Below are 15,031 nucleotides of genomic sequence, written 5' to 3'. Positions count from 1 at the left end.
TGGAGCGCAGCGCATATTAAGCTTTTTATTTCTTTTTGCGTTTGGTAGATCCCTTTGGCTGATTAGTTAGAAAGTAGGAAATCTAGGAAACAGTTTTTCTGGAAGACGCAGAAAACATGCAGCATGCAGGAAGGTCAGAGAGAGAAAGGGCAGGAAATTATTCAAATAAAATAAAAAGTAGGTAGATTTATCCCCAATACACATTTTTACCAGTGAAAAGCAATAATATATAAGCATTTAATATTTATACATGTGATAGAATCAGATCACCCCAGAAGTCAGTCCCACATCCAGGGCCGTATCAAGGCATTTTAGGGACCAAGGCAAATATAGGCTTGGAGCCCCCACCACCTCACTCCCTGCTCAGTTAATATAAGATGGCAGCGTGCTGAGAGTACAGATTGTTGTTGCTTTTATTTAATAAACAATCATTTTAAAGCACTGTTATTATATCTGACTGTTTTTAACAGCAATCCTAGCTCAGACACCACATCACTTTCCACATATATGTCATGAACTCACTGAGCGTCAGATTACCAGATTCATATTGAAGTTGTTTTGGTGAAAGTAACTTAAAGTAATGCAAAAGTAGTGTGATGCCTTACATTTTAAAATCAGTAATATTGTAATGTAATGAATTACTTTAAAATGAGGGTAACAAGTAATAAATAATGCATTACAGTTTTGAAGTAACTTGCCCAACACTGATAACAAATTGATAGTGATACTCTGGGGTCAGATAAGTCCTGACAGATCTACGTCATACTTTCCTTAACATTCATGGGCTCGCCCAACTTGGCTCGCAATGGGGAAGGCTGTTGTCTCAGTGTCCTGGAGAGAGGATAGAAGGTTTGTGCTACTTGAAGCTAATCATTAGCATTAGCAACTCCACCACACAGCAGAACTCCTTCAGGCTTGTGTTTTTTTGTGGAGACAAAACATCAATGTTGCAAAAATGTACAGATTCAGTGGTAGAGTTGAGTAGCCAATCAGAGGCAAGATATCCAAATATCAGGAAATGACTCCAGATCCTGCTGTCTGCAGCTCAGCTCTAATGTGGCTCATTTCTAGTTCCTGAAATGGGTGTTTTTATCCATATAAGGCATTCATTCCTACTAGAGACCACTGCAAGTGTATTAAACAAGTTAAACTTACCTTTAAATTAGCTGTGTTGAATAATAATGAGTGAGACTCCAGATCCTCCTGTGTTCTGCCCTCCCAGTTCTCTGCATCATTTCTACTTAATGAAACATGAGCACTAAAGCTTCTTTCCTAGAGAACCACTCACAAGGCATTCATCCATACAGGAAACTAGCAAATGTACAAAAAGAACAAGTGAATGAGAGCTATGACCCTTGAACTCTGAAAGTTTGTTTTTGTTTAGTTTTTTTATTTGTTTTGATTATATCGTTGTTTTTTTTTGGTGAATGTGATTAATCAGTTGTTTCATCAATCATGTTTTTTTATTTTAGTTATCTCCACTCTCACTAAGCCTCAGTGGTTTGCTCCTTTATGTTTTCTTGGTTTCTGGGTTTTAGTTGATTTTCCATGACTCCTTCAAGAGTTCTTGCCACTTAAATTCCACATTTTTACTCTAGTTTTATTTACATTTGTAGATTTAGAATTTCCAGCTTTAGCAATATTTATTTTGTCTTTTGCTTCAATAAATATTTTTTTTCTTCATTCATCCGTATTTTGTGACATTTATTTGTCTGAATGGTGTCTCAGTTTCATCTTAAAACAGTTAAGGAGGCTAATGTAAATGACACAAGGGGAAATTTTGACAATCTTGCAAAACAGTAAAAAACGTGAGTTAAATGCTAGTTAGAGACAAGAATCATGATGCTGACCAATGTAAACTAAAGAATTATCTTCCACAAGAGATAAATGTAGCAGGACCTACTGTGATAAAGGTTTGTTGGATGAGAAATAAACAAAACATTGAGCAGAAAAATAAGTGGTACAATAAGTGGCCCTTGCTTCGGCGTGAATTGGAGTTGCGTGTCTCTGCACCGATAGAGACGGAGAAGTATAACTCAGGCTTTTAAAATAAGGCATGTCCCCCACCTTTCACCCATTGACTCCTGGAGTTGAGTAGCCCCTGACTGCAGTACGCAGATCGGGGCTGGGCGCAACATGCCCACCGCGTGGACGCCATGTTGAAAAAACCCATGTAGAGACCGGCCGCCATTTTAGATGGGTCTCCTTCGCCCCCAGTGCATTCAGCACTGTAGCAACCTAGCTACAACCGGAGTTAACTGCACAACACCGGAGCTTCTGAGTCAGAGATACGCCGGGCTGACCGCTGGGTAAAACCGGGTGGAACACAGAGGTCTCCGAGACCTCCACAAGCTGGCAGCCGCACAGCAGACAAGCGCCGCTGCCATCTGACATGCGCAGAGCTGCAGCTGGGGAGAACCGGGTGGAAAGGTTTCCATCCCAGAGCTCCAGAAGCCGTCAGCCCGCGCAGCAGACTAAAGCCGCGATCAGACAGAGCTGCGGGGAGGGGAGAACCGGGTGGAAAACATCGGTTTCCCGAGAGCTCCACAAGCCGATAGTCGGAACCCAGCTCCACCAACATGTTATATTTCAACCCATTTTCTAAAGTGCAGCATTATGTTAAATGCACTGGGTTTTACCCTATTACATTTAAATTTCATGGGTTAGGGTTAGGGTTAGTTCAGAGGAGGGAGGAATCCTTTGTATGCACCGTCTTCTGGGAACTCCTGCCTTATTCTGGAGACAGCGCATGACGGGATCACAACACGAACGTGCTGTCCCAGGTAACCCCAACACCACCTGACCACGTTCCGGTATGCCAGATGTCTGTAACAGCTGAGAAAGAGGTGGTATGAGTTATAAAGTATTCATAAAAAAAGTAATTTGACAGTTGTCTTACCTGTTGAGCGTAGTCTCCTGCATCTCCCCATAGAGTTGCAGAAAGGTGCCATAAACTGGCTGCAACACATAGGGATTCAGAGCAACAGGCTCAAAACCAGGATGCTCAATTATGCAGGAGGTTACACCCACCTGCTGACACCTGAGCATTACCTATGACAAAGAACAACTGATATCAGGGCTATAAGAGTTCAATATTAGTATGATGTTAGTGATTGTGTAACAAATGTGTACATTACAGAATGCTTTTCTCATGGTGGGGTACTTTTATTTTCATACCTTGGGCGTTTCTCTGCAGCACACATTTTCTCTGGCAGACAATGATGTGCAGTGGCCGCAGGTGCACCTGTTGAGGCAGTCATACAATATTACTTTTAGCTAAGCTAAATACAGCTTTAGCTGTGGCTAAAAGCTACTTACCACTCAGAGACTGGACCCATTCGATGCCTTGATACTCCTGCTGGCTCGGCTCCAGGGGCCTCTGACAACTCACGAGCTAGTGGCTCAAAAAGATACAGTTCAGGACCGCTTGCTTCCCCCAATAAGCCCTCCTCCCTATCCTCTGGGGAAGAAGGTGGGGAAAAGTCCTCCACCTCGAATGACTGCTCTGAGCTAGTGTCGCTCTCCGTCGCCATCTGTATTCAAATTTCAGTATGTCAATCACGGTCGTAGCTCCGCCTTCTCGGTCTTACAGAAAACGCCTCTTTGGGCCGCATTTTTCAAATATGAAATGTGGGTGGAGTAAGACTCTGAGGGGGACATTACCACTACTTTAAACAGTACATGTTAAAATCTATAAATATAATACATACATACATAATACATAAATATAATTTTACTTACCGAAAAGAGGAAGTGGAGACTCCTTGGATGCTCTATTAGTGCAATTAACGCCACAGCAAGTAATTTTGTCCAACAATTGCACAAATAATATCCAAAAAAGAATACACACACACAGAGACTCAAAATGCCGGAACAGTTTCCAGGCCAGACCGAGGCTCAGACTGAGGCCTTTCCCCGGAGCTAGCTCTGTGGTCACGTGGGTCTGATGCTCATTAATTATTCAGAATTTTAGGCTTTTAATACACTTCAACAGAAAAGTGAGAAAAAAATTCACCCCCCTCAGAGTTGTCATGAGTGTAAACTAGATCATTTAAACCAAAAACATGTTTTGGTACCAGGCTGTAAACATGTTTATTTCTGCTGTGAAATTGGTATTTTTAACATGGGAGTCAATGAGGATTTGCTCGCTTCTGACACCAGCCCCCAGCGGATGACGGTGGAACTGCAATTTTTGGTACGTCCAGGTTGAGACCACTTTCTGAGCCGCTTTGTGGGGGCTTGAGGAGAACAGAGTATTTTTGAAAGAGGGCAGACATTTTGAGTGCAAGCATTACAAATTTTGAGAGTAAAAATATAAAATCTTACTCTCAAATGAAAAAGTTGGTCTCTTGACTTGAAATTCTGCTCTCAAATTGAAAATTCAAGTGCTCAATTTGTGGCATTTTAATTCTTCCATAATGGACCAACAGAAAAATCCCTTCAATCTTCCATCTGGATCAGATAGCACACCTAACACGACTCTAGATGTGTACAGAGGTCTGTCTGGGGGTGACGCCGCTAAAGCATGAGTTTAAAAAGTACACTGCCCAGCACCTCCAAGTCTGAGACCATGGTTCTACACCGAAGAAGGTGGCTTGCCAACTCCAGGTCGGGAGAGAGGTCCTGCCTCAAGTGGAGGAGTTCCAAGTATCTTGGGGTCTTGTTCACGAGTGAGGGAAGGAGGGAGCAGGACGTCGACAGGCAGATCGGGGCAGCGTCTGCAGTGATGATGCTGAACCGGTCTGTTGAGGTGAAGAAGGAGCTGGGCCGGAAAGCAAAGCTCTCGATTTACCAGTCGATCTACCGTCCAGTCCTCGCCTATGGTCATCAGCTTTGGGTAGGGATCAAAAGATCAAGATTGCAGATACAAGCGGCCGAAATTTGTTTTCTCTGCGAGGTGGCTGGGCTAAGCCTTAGGGATAGGGCGAGGAGCTAGGACAATCGGGAGAGACTCAGAGTAGAGCCGCTGCTCCACCATATCAAGAGCAGTCAGTTGAGGTGGTTTGGGCTTCTTGTTAGGAAGCCTCCTGGACGCCTCCCCAGGGAGGTGTTTCAGGTATGTCCTGCCGGGAGGAGACCCCCTGGTCGACCCAGGACACGTTGGAGAACGTACGTCTTTGATCTGGCCCAGGAACACCCTGAGGTCCTGCCGGAGGAGTTGGTGGAGGTGGCCGGGGAGAGGACGGGCTGGAATTCCCTAGTTGGGATGCTGCCCCCGCAACCTGGGATAGAAAGCGTAGGCGGAAGAAGAGGATACAAGAGACGAGACTGCCCAGCCCCCAAAAAGTCGCCACCTGGATTTAACTGAGCAAATAGTTAATATCAGAGCTGTAATATGTGTGAAGTACCTGCATATACCCAGATGCACATTTGTATGTCTTTATGCTGTTTCTTTGTGGAAAGTCAATTTTCTATTTTTACTCTAATTTTATTCATTTTTTAAGTCCTGATGGTTACGGTAAAAGCCTAATTACCATATTGTCATAGTCTGGCTGGTCCTGCAACTTATGCTCCGGAGCGACTTATATACCAAATACAGCGCTGCTGCGGACCGGCTCGGAACCAGGAATAAGCTCCTCTGCCCCGCCATCACCTGCTGGAGCCTGGCTGCTGCGGGCCGGGCGGCTCTGACCCAGGAATGAGCTCCCCTGTCCCGCTGGGAGGGTTTGAAACACCACCATCCTCTGCTGGAGACCGTGGCGCGCTGCTGCGCTCTGGTTGTTTATTCTGTTATTGTTACCGGCACCTGTCTTGCAATGTGAAACGCTTGGTCTCAGATTTTGTAAGAAAAAGAAAATGTCCCCCCAAATTGCGACTTATAGTCCAGTGCGACTTATATATGTTTTTTCTTCTTCATTATACATTTTATGGCTGGTGCGACATGTACTCTGGAAAATACGGTAGTTGGTTTATTACCTGTCTTATTTTTTCCCTATTTCTTCAAATGTTGGTGCTGCCTTAACAAGTGAATCTCCCCACTCTGGGACCAATAAAGTCTGTTCTAAAAAACACAGGAGCTCTCTCGTTCTCAACCACCTTAGGGGATGTTACCCACTTTGACCTTGGGGCTTCCAGTCCATACTCTGCACAGATGTTTCTGTACACGATGCCAGTCTGTCTATGTTATTATATCTGTCCCATCAGTAAACTTGAATAAAAAATATTGAGAATTGGGTTTGGATTGAATGTGCTGCACTGCATTAGATCCATACTTACCCAAGTGGTGAAAGTTAAAGAGCAAGTAAATTAACTTTTTTTTTTGCTGATAACCTGTATAGATGAGTGTCTAATGGTGCTGTGCACATGTGTAATCATTAGTGTGGCAGTTTAGTGCAGCTTACTTTAAATTTAATATTTCAGCCCAAAACCATAATTCTATCTCCATCTTCAGGTAAAAACTCTGCTCCACATTTATGTAGAACCAGCTGTGACTGATGGCTAAGCTGAAAAACGTGACGTCAGCAAAGTACTACGTGGCTGCACCGCACTGGTCTCCAGGTGAGGCAGCCGCACCTTCACCTGGCTCAGCCCTTGCCTCCTTGAAAAAAATGCCATCCTCCCCTTTACATCGAATAATCGTGGTTAACAGGAAATCCTCCAGAATGCTTCAGAATCTATGTCTGCTTTTCTCCTGAGCAGTAAGTCTTGTGTGAGTGCATGTTCGCGCTCGTTAACAACTTGTTTTCCCAACAGGAAGTGTGGATGAAATACATCTCCACCCATGCCGTGACCCTCACTTTAAAGGCATATCAAGCAACTTTTTCATATTTTTAAATCATTTTCTTCAGCCAGTTTGGGCTAAAATGACCCTTTAATGAAAAGTCTCACAGCCCCCTCCACCCCTTGTGAACAGGATACCCGGTTCACAACTTCAGCCTCTCCGGACCGCTGCGCTGAAGTCTCACAAAGCCACGCTTTAAGGCAATCCACCTCAGAACAGACAAGCTATACCTGTTAGCATTTATTGTAACGTGTTTATCATGGTGGAGCCTCAGACGAAACAAAGAAAACATTTTTCTGATTAAGCTAAAAAATTAAAGGAACATCTGACCACAATAGGAGTCAAACAAGAATTATTGTGAGAGCTCTGAGACACGTTTCCTGCATGTTTTAGATCTTGAACACAGCTGATTTGTTTGATTTAGTGACGAACCACTAAAACATTAAAACGGACACAAGGGGTGCCAAAAGGACGCCAAAACTGCAAAGTTCCCTTTGATTTTTGGGGTTAATTTTCCTTCATTTTCAGAATTATCGTCCCGTGGGGTCCACCAGGGTTCAATCCTTGGACATCTTCTCTTCTTTCTGTACCATCACCCTTTGGGGTCTGTTTTGAGCAAATGAGGAATCACTTCTACTGCTACTGATTTCAAAACTCACCAATTCACCACTAAACACCGTACCCTCCGTCCAGCACCTACTGGAGTGTCTTGATGATATTACATTCTGGATGGCTCTGGACTCGCTTGAATTTTAATTTTAAAAAATATTTTATTCAGCTCTAACAGCACCTCACACTATCACTGCTACTACTCACTACTCACCTGCTATCCTTGGATCTCTTGAGTCATATCTTAAAGTAGCTGTCCTATTAATCATTTTATCTGATGACGTCATCTAGTGGCTGACCAGTGTATCACAGCCCAACCTGACAGCAATACCTCTTGTTCATCTTTAAGCAATAAGTTACAAATATGGGTGTAATTATTCCACCCTTACTTCAATCTATTTAAAAGGATTTTAGGTTGGCATCAGTCAGACCTCCCTCCCCCTCCTTCAGCTTGATCAGAACAGTGTAGCACCCCTTTTAAATGGATCCAGCAGAAGGTAGTTCTCTCCTCTATTGGATTTCTCTGCACCAAATAACTCAAGTTGAAGTCTTCCTGTGGCTCTACTGCCTGAAAGTTCTCGCTTCTTTTTTTGTTGTCTTTCAAATAAAAGTTTTTATTATTGGTGTCAGTTGTATACACTTTGATGCTGATAATTAAGCAGACTTAGACTACAAATCAAATACAATTTCAGTTTAAAATACAGATTTATTCATTTTAATTGAAACAGAATCAGGTAACCATAACAGGTAAAATACTCACAATGGTATAATAGAAAATGAATGTATCCACTTGATGGTTCATACGTTTATTTTTCTAATGTCCTGTAACTTGGCCGCATAAAGAGCTAAGACCACCAACATTTCAGCTGTAGTTAGTCTTCCAAAGACATGCATGTGTACCAGAAATCAAGACATTTGCTAGGATCTGTGTGCTTCCTTAAGTCCACAACAACCTCCGCTGTCTTCTGGGTGTTTAGCACCAGGTTGTTGTGACTGCACCAGGACACCAGCTGTTCCACCTCCACTCTGCAGGAAGATTAATCCCTGTCAGAGACGAGTCGGAAGACGGTGGTGTCGTCTGCAAACTTGATAAGCTTGACAGACTCGTGGTTGGAGGTGCAGCTGTTGGTGTACAGGGAGAAGAGCAGAGGGCAGAGAACACAACCCTGAGGAGAACCGGTGCTGATGGTCTGCAGGCCCAGGACTTTTTTTTCCCAGCCTCACTTGCTGCTTCCTGTCCATCAGGAAGTCTGTGATCCACCTGCAGATGGGGTCAAGCACATTCATCTGGGATAGTTTGTCTTGGAGGAGGTTGTGTTGAAAGCAGAGCTGATGTCCACAAACAGGATCCTGGCGTAGGTACCCGGGGAGTCCAGATACTGCAGGATAGTGCAGAGCCATGTTGATGGCATCATCTACAGACCTGTTGGCTCTGTAGGCAAACTGCAGGTGGTCCAGGAGCGGGGCTGTGAGGGTATTGAGGTGGGGGAGAACCAGGTGCTCAAATGACTTCATGGCCACAGATGTCAGAGCCACAGGTCTGTAGTCATTGAGTCCAGTGATCCTTAGCTTCTTGGGGACTGAGACTATGGTGGAGGTCTTGAAACAAGCAGGCACATGAGATGCCTCCAGTGAGGAGTTGAAAATGCCCATAAACACTAGGGGCTAGTTCTTCAGCACAGTGCTAGAGTGGCAGGAGATACACCATCAGGGCCAGGGGCTTTTCGTGCGTTTAGAGTCTTAAACATCTTAAAAGTCCTGACATCTGGAGGTGACTTTCTATTTCCTCCCTGATGCCGGCTCCTCATGGCTTCCTGGGATGTCCCTCTCTCCTGATAACATCTCATTTGCCTCACTGCTGCAGCTGGTTTCCTCATCCTCTGAAATTATAATCACTGTTAGAATAAAGAATAATTTTTAAATAAAATAAATACAAATGTCTAATATTTCTAAAGATTCGTACTAATGTTTACTTGAGTACAGTATGTGTGGTCACTGGTCAGTGGATCAACATGCAGTGGTTCTGCTGCACTTCTCACTGCGGGATCCTTCCTCCTCCTTGGTTTAGGGCGATGGACAAACAGGGTTGGAACAGCATCAGCCTTGAGTCTCACCTTGCCTTTCCTAGTCTTTGTAAACTGTTGCTCCTCAAAATGTACCTGTAGAGCAGTGTATTAGTTAATTTCCTGCCACATTTAACAGTTTAATTGCAGCCTTGTGCAGCTGAGAGCAAAACATGCAAAGCCTTGATGGAAAACATTATAGGGTGCATATTAAACTCACCGCACACAGCTTTTTGTTATTGTGATCTCTGGTCACGGTAAAGTTTTTCCTGCTGACTTGAGCCAACCATTTTCTTCTTCTCTCTGCGTCTTTGGGGAAGCCGTACATTCTGATTCCTCTCTCAGACCGACTGCTACATCCAAATGCAACGCAGCCAACCATGGTAAGATAATCAACCTATAAAAGGTATTAGAAATATTGAACTGAACCAAAAACAAAGAGATGTAAAATTACATTTTAAATTTTATCCAACCCTACAATTTGTCATTTCTAATTTTAACCCACAGACAAATTTTATTTTAATATTCAAAATAAAGTTATTCAAATGAGTTTCATTAGGTCTTGAGTACATTGCTCAAATTTATTGATTCAGCTTATTTGCGCATATATAATGACTAAACATAATGTTAGTAAAATGTTTTATTAAAAATGCTATTATACATGTTGTACAAGTTTGGTGTTCATTTTTTCACAATTAACACTTTTCTATCTACTGTGATGAACCATACAGTTTTATTGAAATTTTCTTTGTAATTAGTTGCTATAGAAGCCAGATAAACTGAGTTATAGATGCATGTACTGTCTTCATAAAAATTTAAAGTAATGATTGTAAAATGTATTCTACTGAACATAATAGATCATCATTCAAAGCATAAACAGCTACATATTTTCTTCAAGGTAAGCTGGAGCAGAATTCTAGCTTTCAATAAACACTTTAAAATGGATATTACAACTCGAGTTTAGGGCTTCTTGTAGGACTTAAAGTTATTAAATATGCTTATATTAGAGCAGTGTTGCATTACTACATCAAATTTATTGCTATAGTATATTATAGTAATGTATGTGGTCTAAATGTTGCAGTGTTAACTGGAAAAAATTATTAACTGAAAAATATTAAATAATTACTTGTCTTCACAATTGCATTTTTCTTTATTATTGGTCTCTCCATTTCTGATGCATGTTCGTGTTGATACAGCAACCAGCAACGTATTGTACAAAAAGAATCCCAAATAAAACTAATAACGTAAAAAGTTTATAACCTGCTTCAAACTGTGGGGAATATTTTTAAAATGTAGATTCAGACAAACTGAAATAAACCCGTCTACAGCTCGTGAAGCTTGTCTAAACCCTCCTGCTCACAATCAACAAGCTTCACACTGTTAGCTCATTAAAGGTTATCTAGCTAAAACTGGCAGCATAAAATATCATAGTTGGCTTGTTTTGGTACGAAGCGGGTAGCTAACGCTTCACAATGCAACAAAATGATGACATTTCATCATCTTACCGGAGAAAATCCTTCCGAAACACAAAAAATGAACTGGGGTCAATGCAGCAGCGGGGGTTGTTTGGAACTATCCGAAGCTATCTGAACCACGTGACTTCCGCATTTCACTCTTTCTATAGAAGTCTATTGGAGTGTCTCTCTCTACCCGTCCTTGAAATGTGGGTGGAGCGAGGACGCATTTGAGGACGCGAGAATGATTATTCTTGCATTTCGACTTCCATTCCATGGCTGGTGTGTTCAAGACGAGCTGGCTACAAACTTTTCTGTTAAGTCCTGATTCACAGCGGTTTCATATTCTTAAAATATCTTTAAAAAAGTGGGAGGTTTGGGATTTCTTCTTAAGTGTGACTTTGATGTGCTGAAATTGCCGATGAAACTGTCAGAATATCACAAACAAGCATTAAATTATTGGAAGATGCTGTTCACTCATAACTGTACAACCCATGGCTCCACCTTGTGGAACAACAGAACAATTACAACTAATAGGAAGTCATTATTCATTGAAAAGTGGTATAAAACAAACGTAATTTTTATTACAGATATACTGGATGAGCAGGGTCAGTTTCTAAATATAAATGACTTTAAGAGTACATTTGGTATTCAAAGCTCATTTGGAGAATTTAACAAGGTGTGCAAAGCGATCCCTTCTCCATTATTAAAATTTATACAACACTATTTATGATTATTTAAAAGGGTGAAATAATTTACCTACTTTATTTATAAATCAGATTCCCTTTATAGAAAATAAATGTCTTTATTTTTCTTTATTTCTTTGTTCACAGACCATTTTCATAACATTGCTGTACACAATATACACAATATCATTACTACATAAATTGGATCTGTGAAGGGCACTCCAAGAAGCTGGAACAGCTTATTTAAGGATCCCATGATGATTAGATTACAATGCATTCTCAAAAACCTGACTTTTATCAGAAAATTATCAGAAAAAAAAGAAAACAATTAGTCAAATCAAGCCATACATGCCACAGAAAAAAAATTGAGTCAATTAATATTCATTTAAAATTCTAGCACTCGTGATGTCAGCAAGATATTGCCACTATGTGTTCATACCATATGTATTTAACATTTCCATCTTAAATTTACTAATTGTTTTACATTTCTTGATTGCTTCACTCAAGTTATTCCATGTTTGTACTCGTCTGGATGTAATACATTGATATTTCCTGTCGGTTCTAATCAAAGGTGTCTTATAAATAAATGTTCCATGTAAAGTATAATTTCCATCCCTTAGTTGAAACAACTTTTGCACACTGTAAGGGGCTTCCTGGTTAAGTATTTTAAACATAAGTTGTGCTATTCTATAGTTAACAAGATCTTTAAACTTGAGAATTTTTAATTTAATAAACAGTGAATGAGTATGTTGTCTATATTCTGCATTAGCCACTATTCGTATTGCTTTTTTTTTTGTACAGTACACAGAGGTTCTAAATTGGTTTTGTATGTATTGCCCCATACTTCTACACCATATATTATGTAAGGGACAATAAAAGAAGACTTTTGTCATGACTCCTAATCTTTCAACCTCCTCTGCCTGCTCATCAAGCCTTCAGCCTTCATGCAGCACACGTGGTCCCCTCATCAACCTCCAGCCAAGCCCTGTTTCCACAGCAACCTCAGCCTGCACCTCATCAGCTTCATTCATCTCACCTGTTCCTGTAATCAGCTCATCCTACACACCTGCTCCCTCTGCTATTTAAATCCCAGCCTGCTCTCCAACCATTGCCAGATTATTGAATGCTCCTCGCTAGTAAATCTTCGGGCCTTTTACCCTGACTGATCTCAGCCTCCGGACCTCGTTTTCACTCCTGACCCCTGCCTTGAACTCTGCCTGCCACCACGAACCTCGCCTGTCTGCTACCTCGTCTCAAGCCTTTTCCCTGTACCTGCTCGTCCGATCTTTTTGACTTACGCCTCCTCCCCGACTCTGTCTCCTGCCTCGCCCTCCTCTGGTAACTCCACATCGAATAAAGCTTTTTATTTAACTTTTTACTGTGTTTGGCGTCATGACGGGTCTTCCGAGTTCTGCTCGTGACAAATATAGGGTTAGCAGAGAAGACGTATTGATAACCTTTGTATCTCTATACAGTATCACTATTGATTTTGATATTTTTGTCTTAATGTAAGTTATATGTGGTTTCCAATTTAATATAATCATCTTTTATCACTCCAAGAAACTTGTTACCTTTTCAATTTCAATATTATTTATCCTGAGTTTAGCATTTAGATCATTGTGTTTATTTCCAAAAATAATATACTTTGTTTTTGGCAAATATCATTTGAGTTTATTATCAAATCAGGTCTTCAATATTGAGAGCTCCTTATATACAGTGTCCAGAATCTGATTCAAATTCTCCCCACAAAAAACTAAGGTAGCATCGTCTGCAAACAAAATGGGTTTAAGCTCCGCATGCCTCCCATTAAATTTATATACAAGATAAACAAAAAGGCCCCCAACACTGACCCCTGGGGAACTCCACATTTGATTCTCTGTGTGTGGGATTTAACTTCCTGCATTTGCACATACTGTTCCATATACTGTTCCCTATTTTCCACATAACTCTTTATCCATAGATTTGCAACGCCTCTAATTCCATAACTATTTAGTTTCTTCAGTAACAAGTTATGATCCACGGTATCAAACACTTTTTTTAAGTCAAGAAACTCATATTGAAATTTTTTTTTCTATTGCTGCTACTATCTTCTCTGTAAAGTCTGAGTGAATGTGTTGCTGTCCTTTTCCTCCGAAATCTATATTGTTGTTCACACAATATGTTGTTTTGTAATAAGGTTTTCCAGCCTTATAAGGAATAATTTTTCTAATATTTTGGAAAATTGTGGTAGTAATGAGACCGGCCTATAATTTGAAAGTAGCTGTTTATTGCCAGATTTAAATATAGATATAACTTTAGCTATCTTGTGGGGAAATACACCTGATTGCAGTGATAGATTACAAATGTGAGCAATAGATTTGAAACATTTGGAAACATTTGAAGTCCATCACAATCAGTGGATTTCTTACTTTTAAATTTGTTAATATCAATAATTTCTCTTTCATCTGTTTCTTTTATAAATATGGTCTCCTCAATATTTATGGTCTTACTCTCTATGTTGCCATTTCGCTCGGAGACAACAATATCCCTTGCTAACTCAGGACCCACATTCACAAAAAATTTATTAAATTAATTTGCTATTATATTTGCATCACCGGTCACTGTGTTGTTGTTGTCCAAAAATTCTGTCGAGCAATTCATGTCATTGCTTCTATGTGTAATAATAGTGTTCAGTATTTTCCAAGTTTCCTTTACTTTTATTTTCCTCAAATCTTTCTGTAATTAGCTTTTTTACTGTTTCTCAATAATGTAATTAATTTATTTTTGTATTTTATAGTTTAACTCACTCTCTAGAGTTTTTTTCCTTAAGAAATTTTCTATATAAACATATTTTTTTTCTTACACGCTTGCAGTATTCCTTTTGTTACCCATAGTTTTTCCCTCTGATTTTGTTTCAGTTTTTATTTTTAATGGACAATGCTTCTCAAACATCTTTAACAAAGTCGACAAAAAAAATCATAGGCGCAGTTGTTAGCACTGTTACCTCGCAGCCAGGGCTGTTGCTAGCTATTTTGGTGCCCTAAGCACAAAGTCTTCGTGGTGCCCCCCCCCCACCCCCACCCCCCACACACACACACAGAAAAAACAACACAATCACTGGCATGTGACATGACTAAATTCAAAACTATTTAACCTTTATTAAGAAATAGAGAGGCACAATGTACACATTTTATACACAACTAAAAAATTCTGAATATGAAGGGAGGAGGTTAGCATAATGGACTAAATTATACCATCAGCAGCTGATGTTCCTCTTGGCCCGTAAATGTTTATGAAATATATATTAATATAGAGCAAATACCTAATTTGAAAATAGGGTTGTCTAATTTTTCATATTAAATCTCAGTTACATAGCCTATAGGCCACATAGGCTATTTAATAATGATATAAGTCATGTCCATAGTTAACTCATGATTAATCACAAACAGCCGCTTATTTAAAAAAAAATCTTACTTGACCTTGACTGTGTTTTTGTCCTTCCTGTTTTTGTGATATTTA

The 15,031-nt window shown here is 40.4% G+C and overlaps 2 protein-coding genes across 4 annotated transcripts; both read right to left on the bottom strand.

Moving 5' to 3' along the window:
* Positions 1–2,450: 2,450 nt before the first annotated feature.
* On the bottom strand, positions 2,451–3,901 carry LOC139063895 (P2X purinoceptor 7-like). The gene is made up of 4 exons (XM_070546878.1): positions 3,319–3,901; positions 3,178–3,244; positions 2,900–3,051; positions 2,451–2,835 (listed from the first exon to the last, which is right to left on the bottom strand). The coding sequence occupies exons 1-4, from the start codon at positions 3,531–3,533 to the stop codon at positions 2,676–2,678; spliced, it is 594 nt and encodes a 197-aa protein (XP_070402979.1). The 5' UTR covers positions 3,534–3,901; the 3' UTR covers positions 2,451–2,675.
* A 54-nt stretch (positions 3,902–3,955) lies between these two features.
* Positions 3,956–14,590, bottom strand: LOC107372388 (uncharacterized). Of its 3 annotated transcripts, XM_070546875.1 has the most exons (4): positions 10,899–14,590; positions 9,614–9,790; positions 9,304–9,489; positions 3,956–9,210 (listed from the first exon to the last, which is right to left on the bottom strand). In XM_070546875.1, exon 4 carries the CDS (start codon positions 8,981–8,983, stop codon positions 8,378–8,380), a length of 606 nt encoding a protein of 201 aa, XP_070402976.1. In that variant the 5' UTR covers positions 8,984–9,210; positions 9,304–9,489; positions 9,614–9,790; positions 10,899–14,590; the 3' UTR covers positions 3,956–8,377. The 3 variants fall into 3 exon arrangements, with proteins under 3 accessions (XP_070402976.1, XP_070402978.1, XP_054603700.2); XM_070546877.1 differs by having other exon boundaries at positions 9,294–9,489; positions 9,614–14,590; XM_054747725.2 differs by having other exon boundaries at positions 9,614–14,590.
* Positions 14,591–15,031: the final 441 nt, after the last annotated feature.

This window comes from Nothobranchius furzeri, chromosome 2 (genome assembly GCF_043380555.1).
Source record: "Nothobranchius furzeri strain GRZ-AD chromosome 2, NfurGRZ-RIMD1, whole genome shotgun sequence".
Lineage (NCBI taxonomy): Eukaryota > Metazoa > Chordata > Actinopteri > Cyprinodontiformes > Nothobranchiidae > Nothobranchius > Nothobranchius furzeri.
Note: the sequence above shows the minus strand (reverse complement) of the source record. Positions and strands in the feature narration are given on the sequence as shown.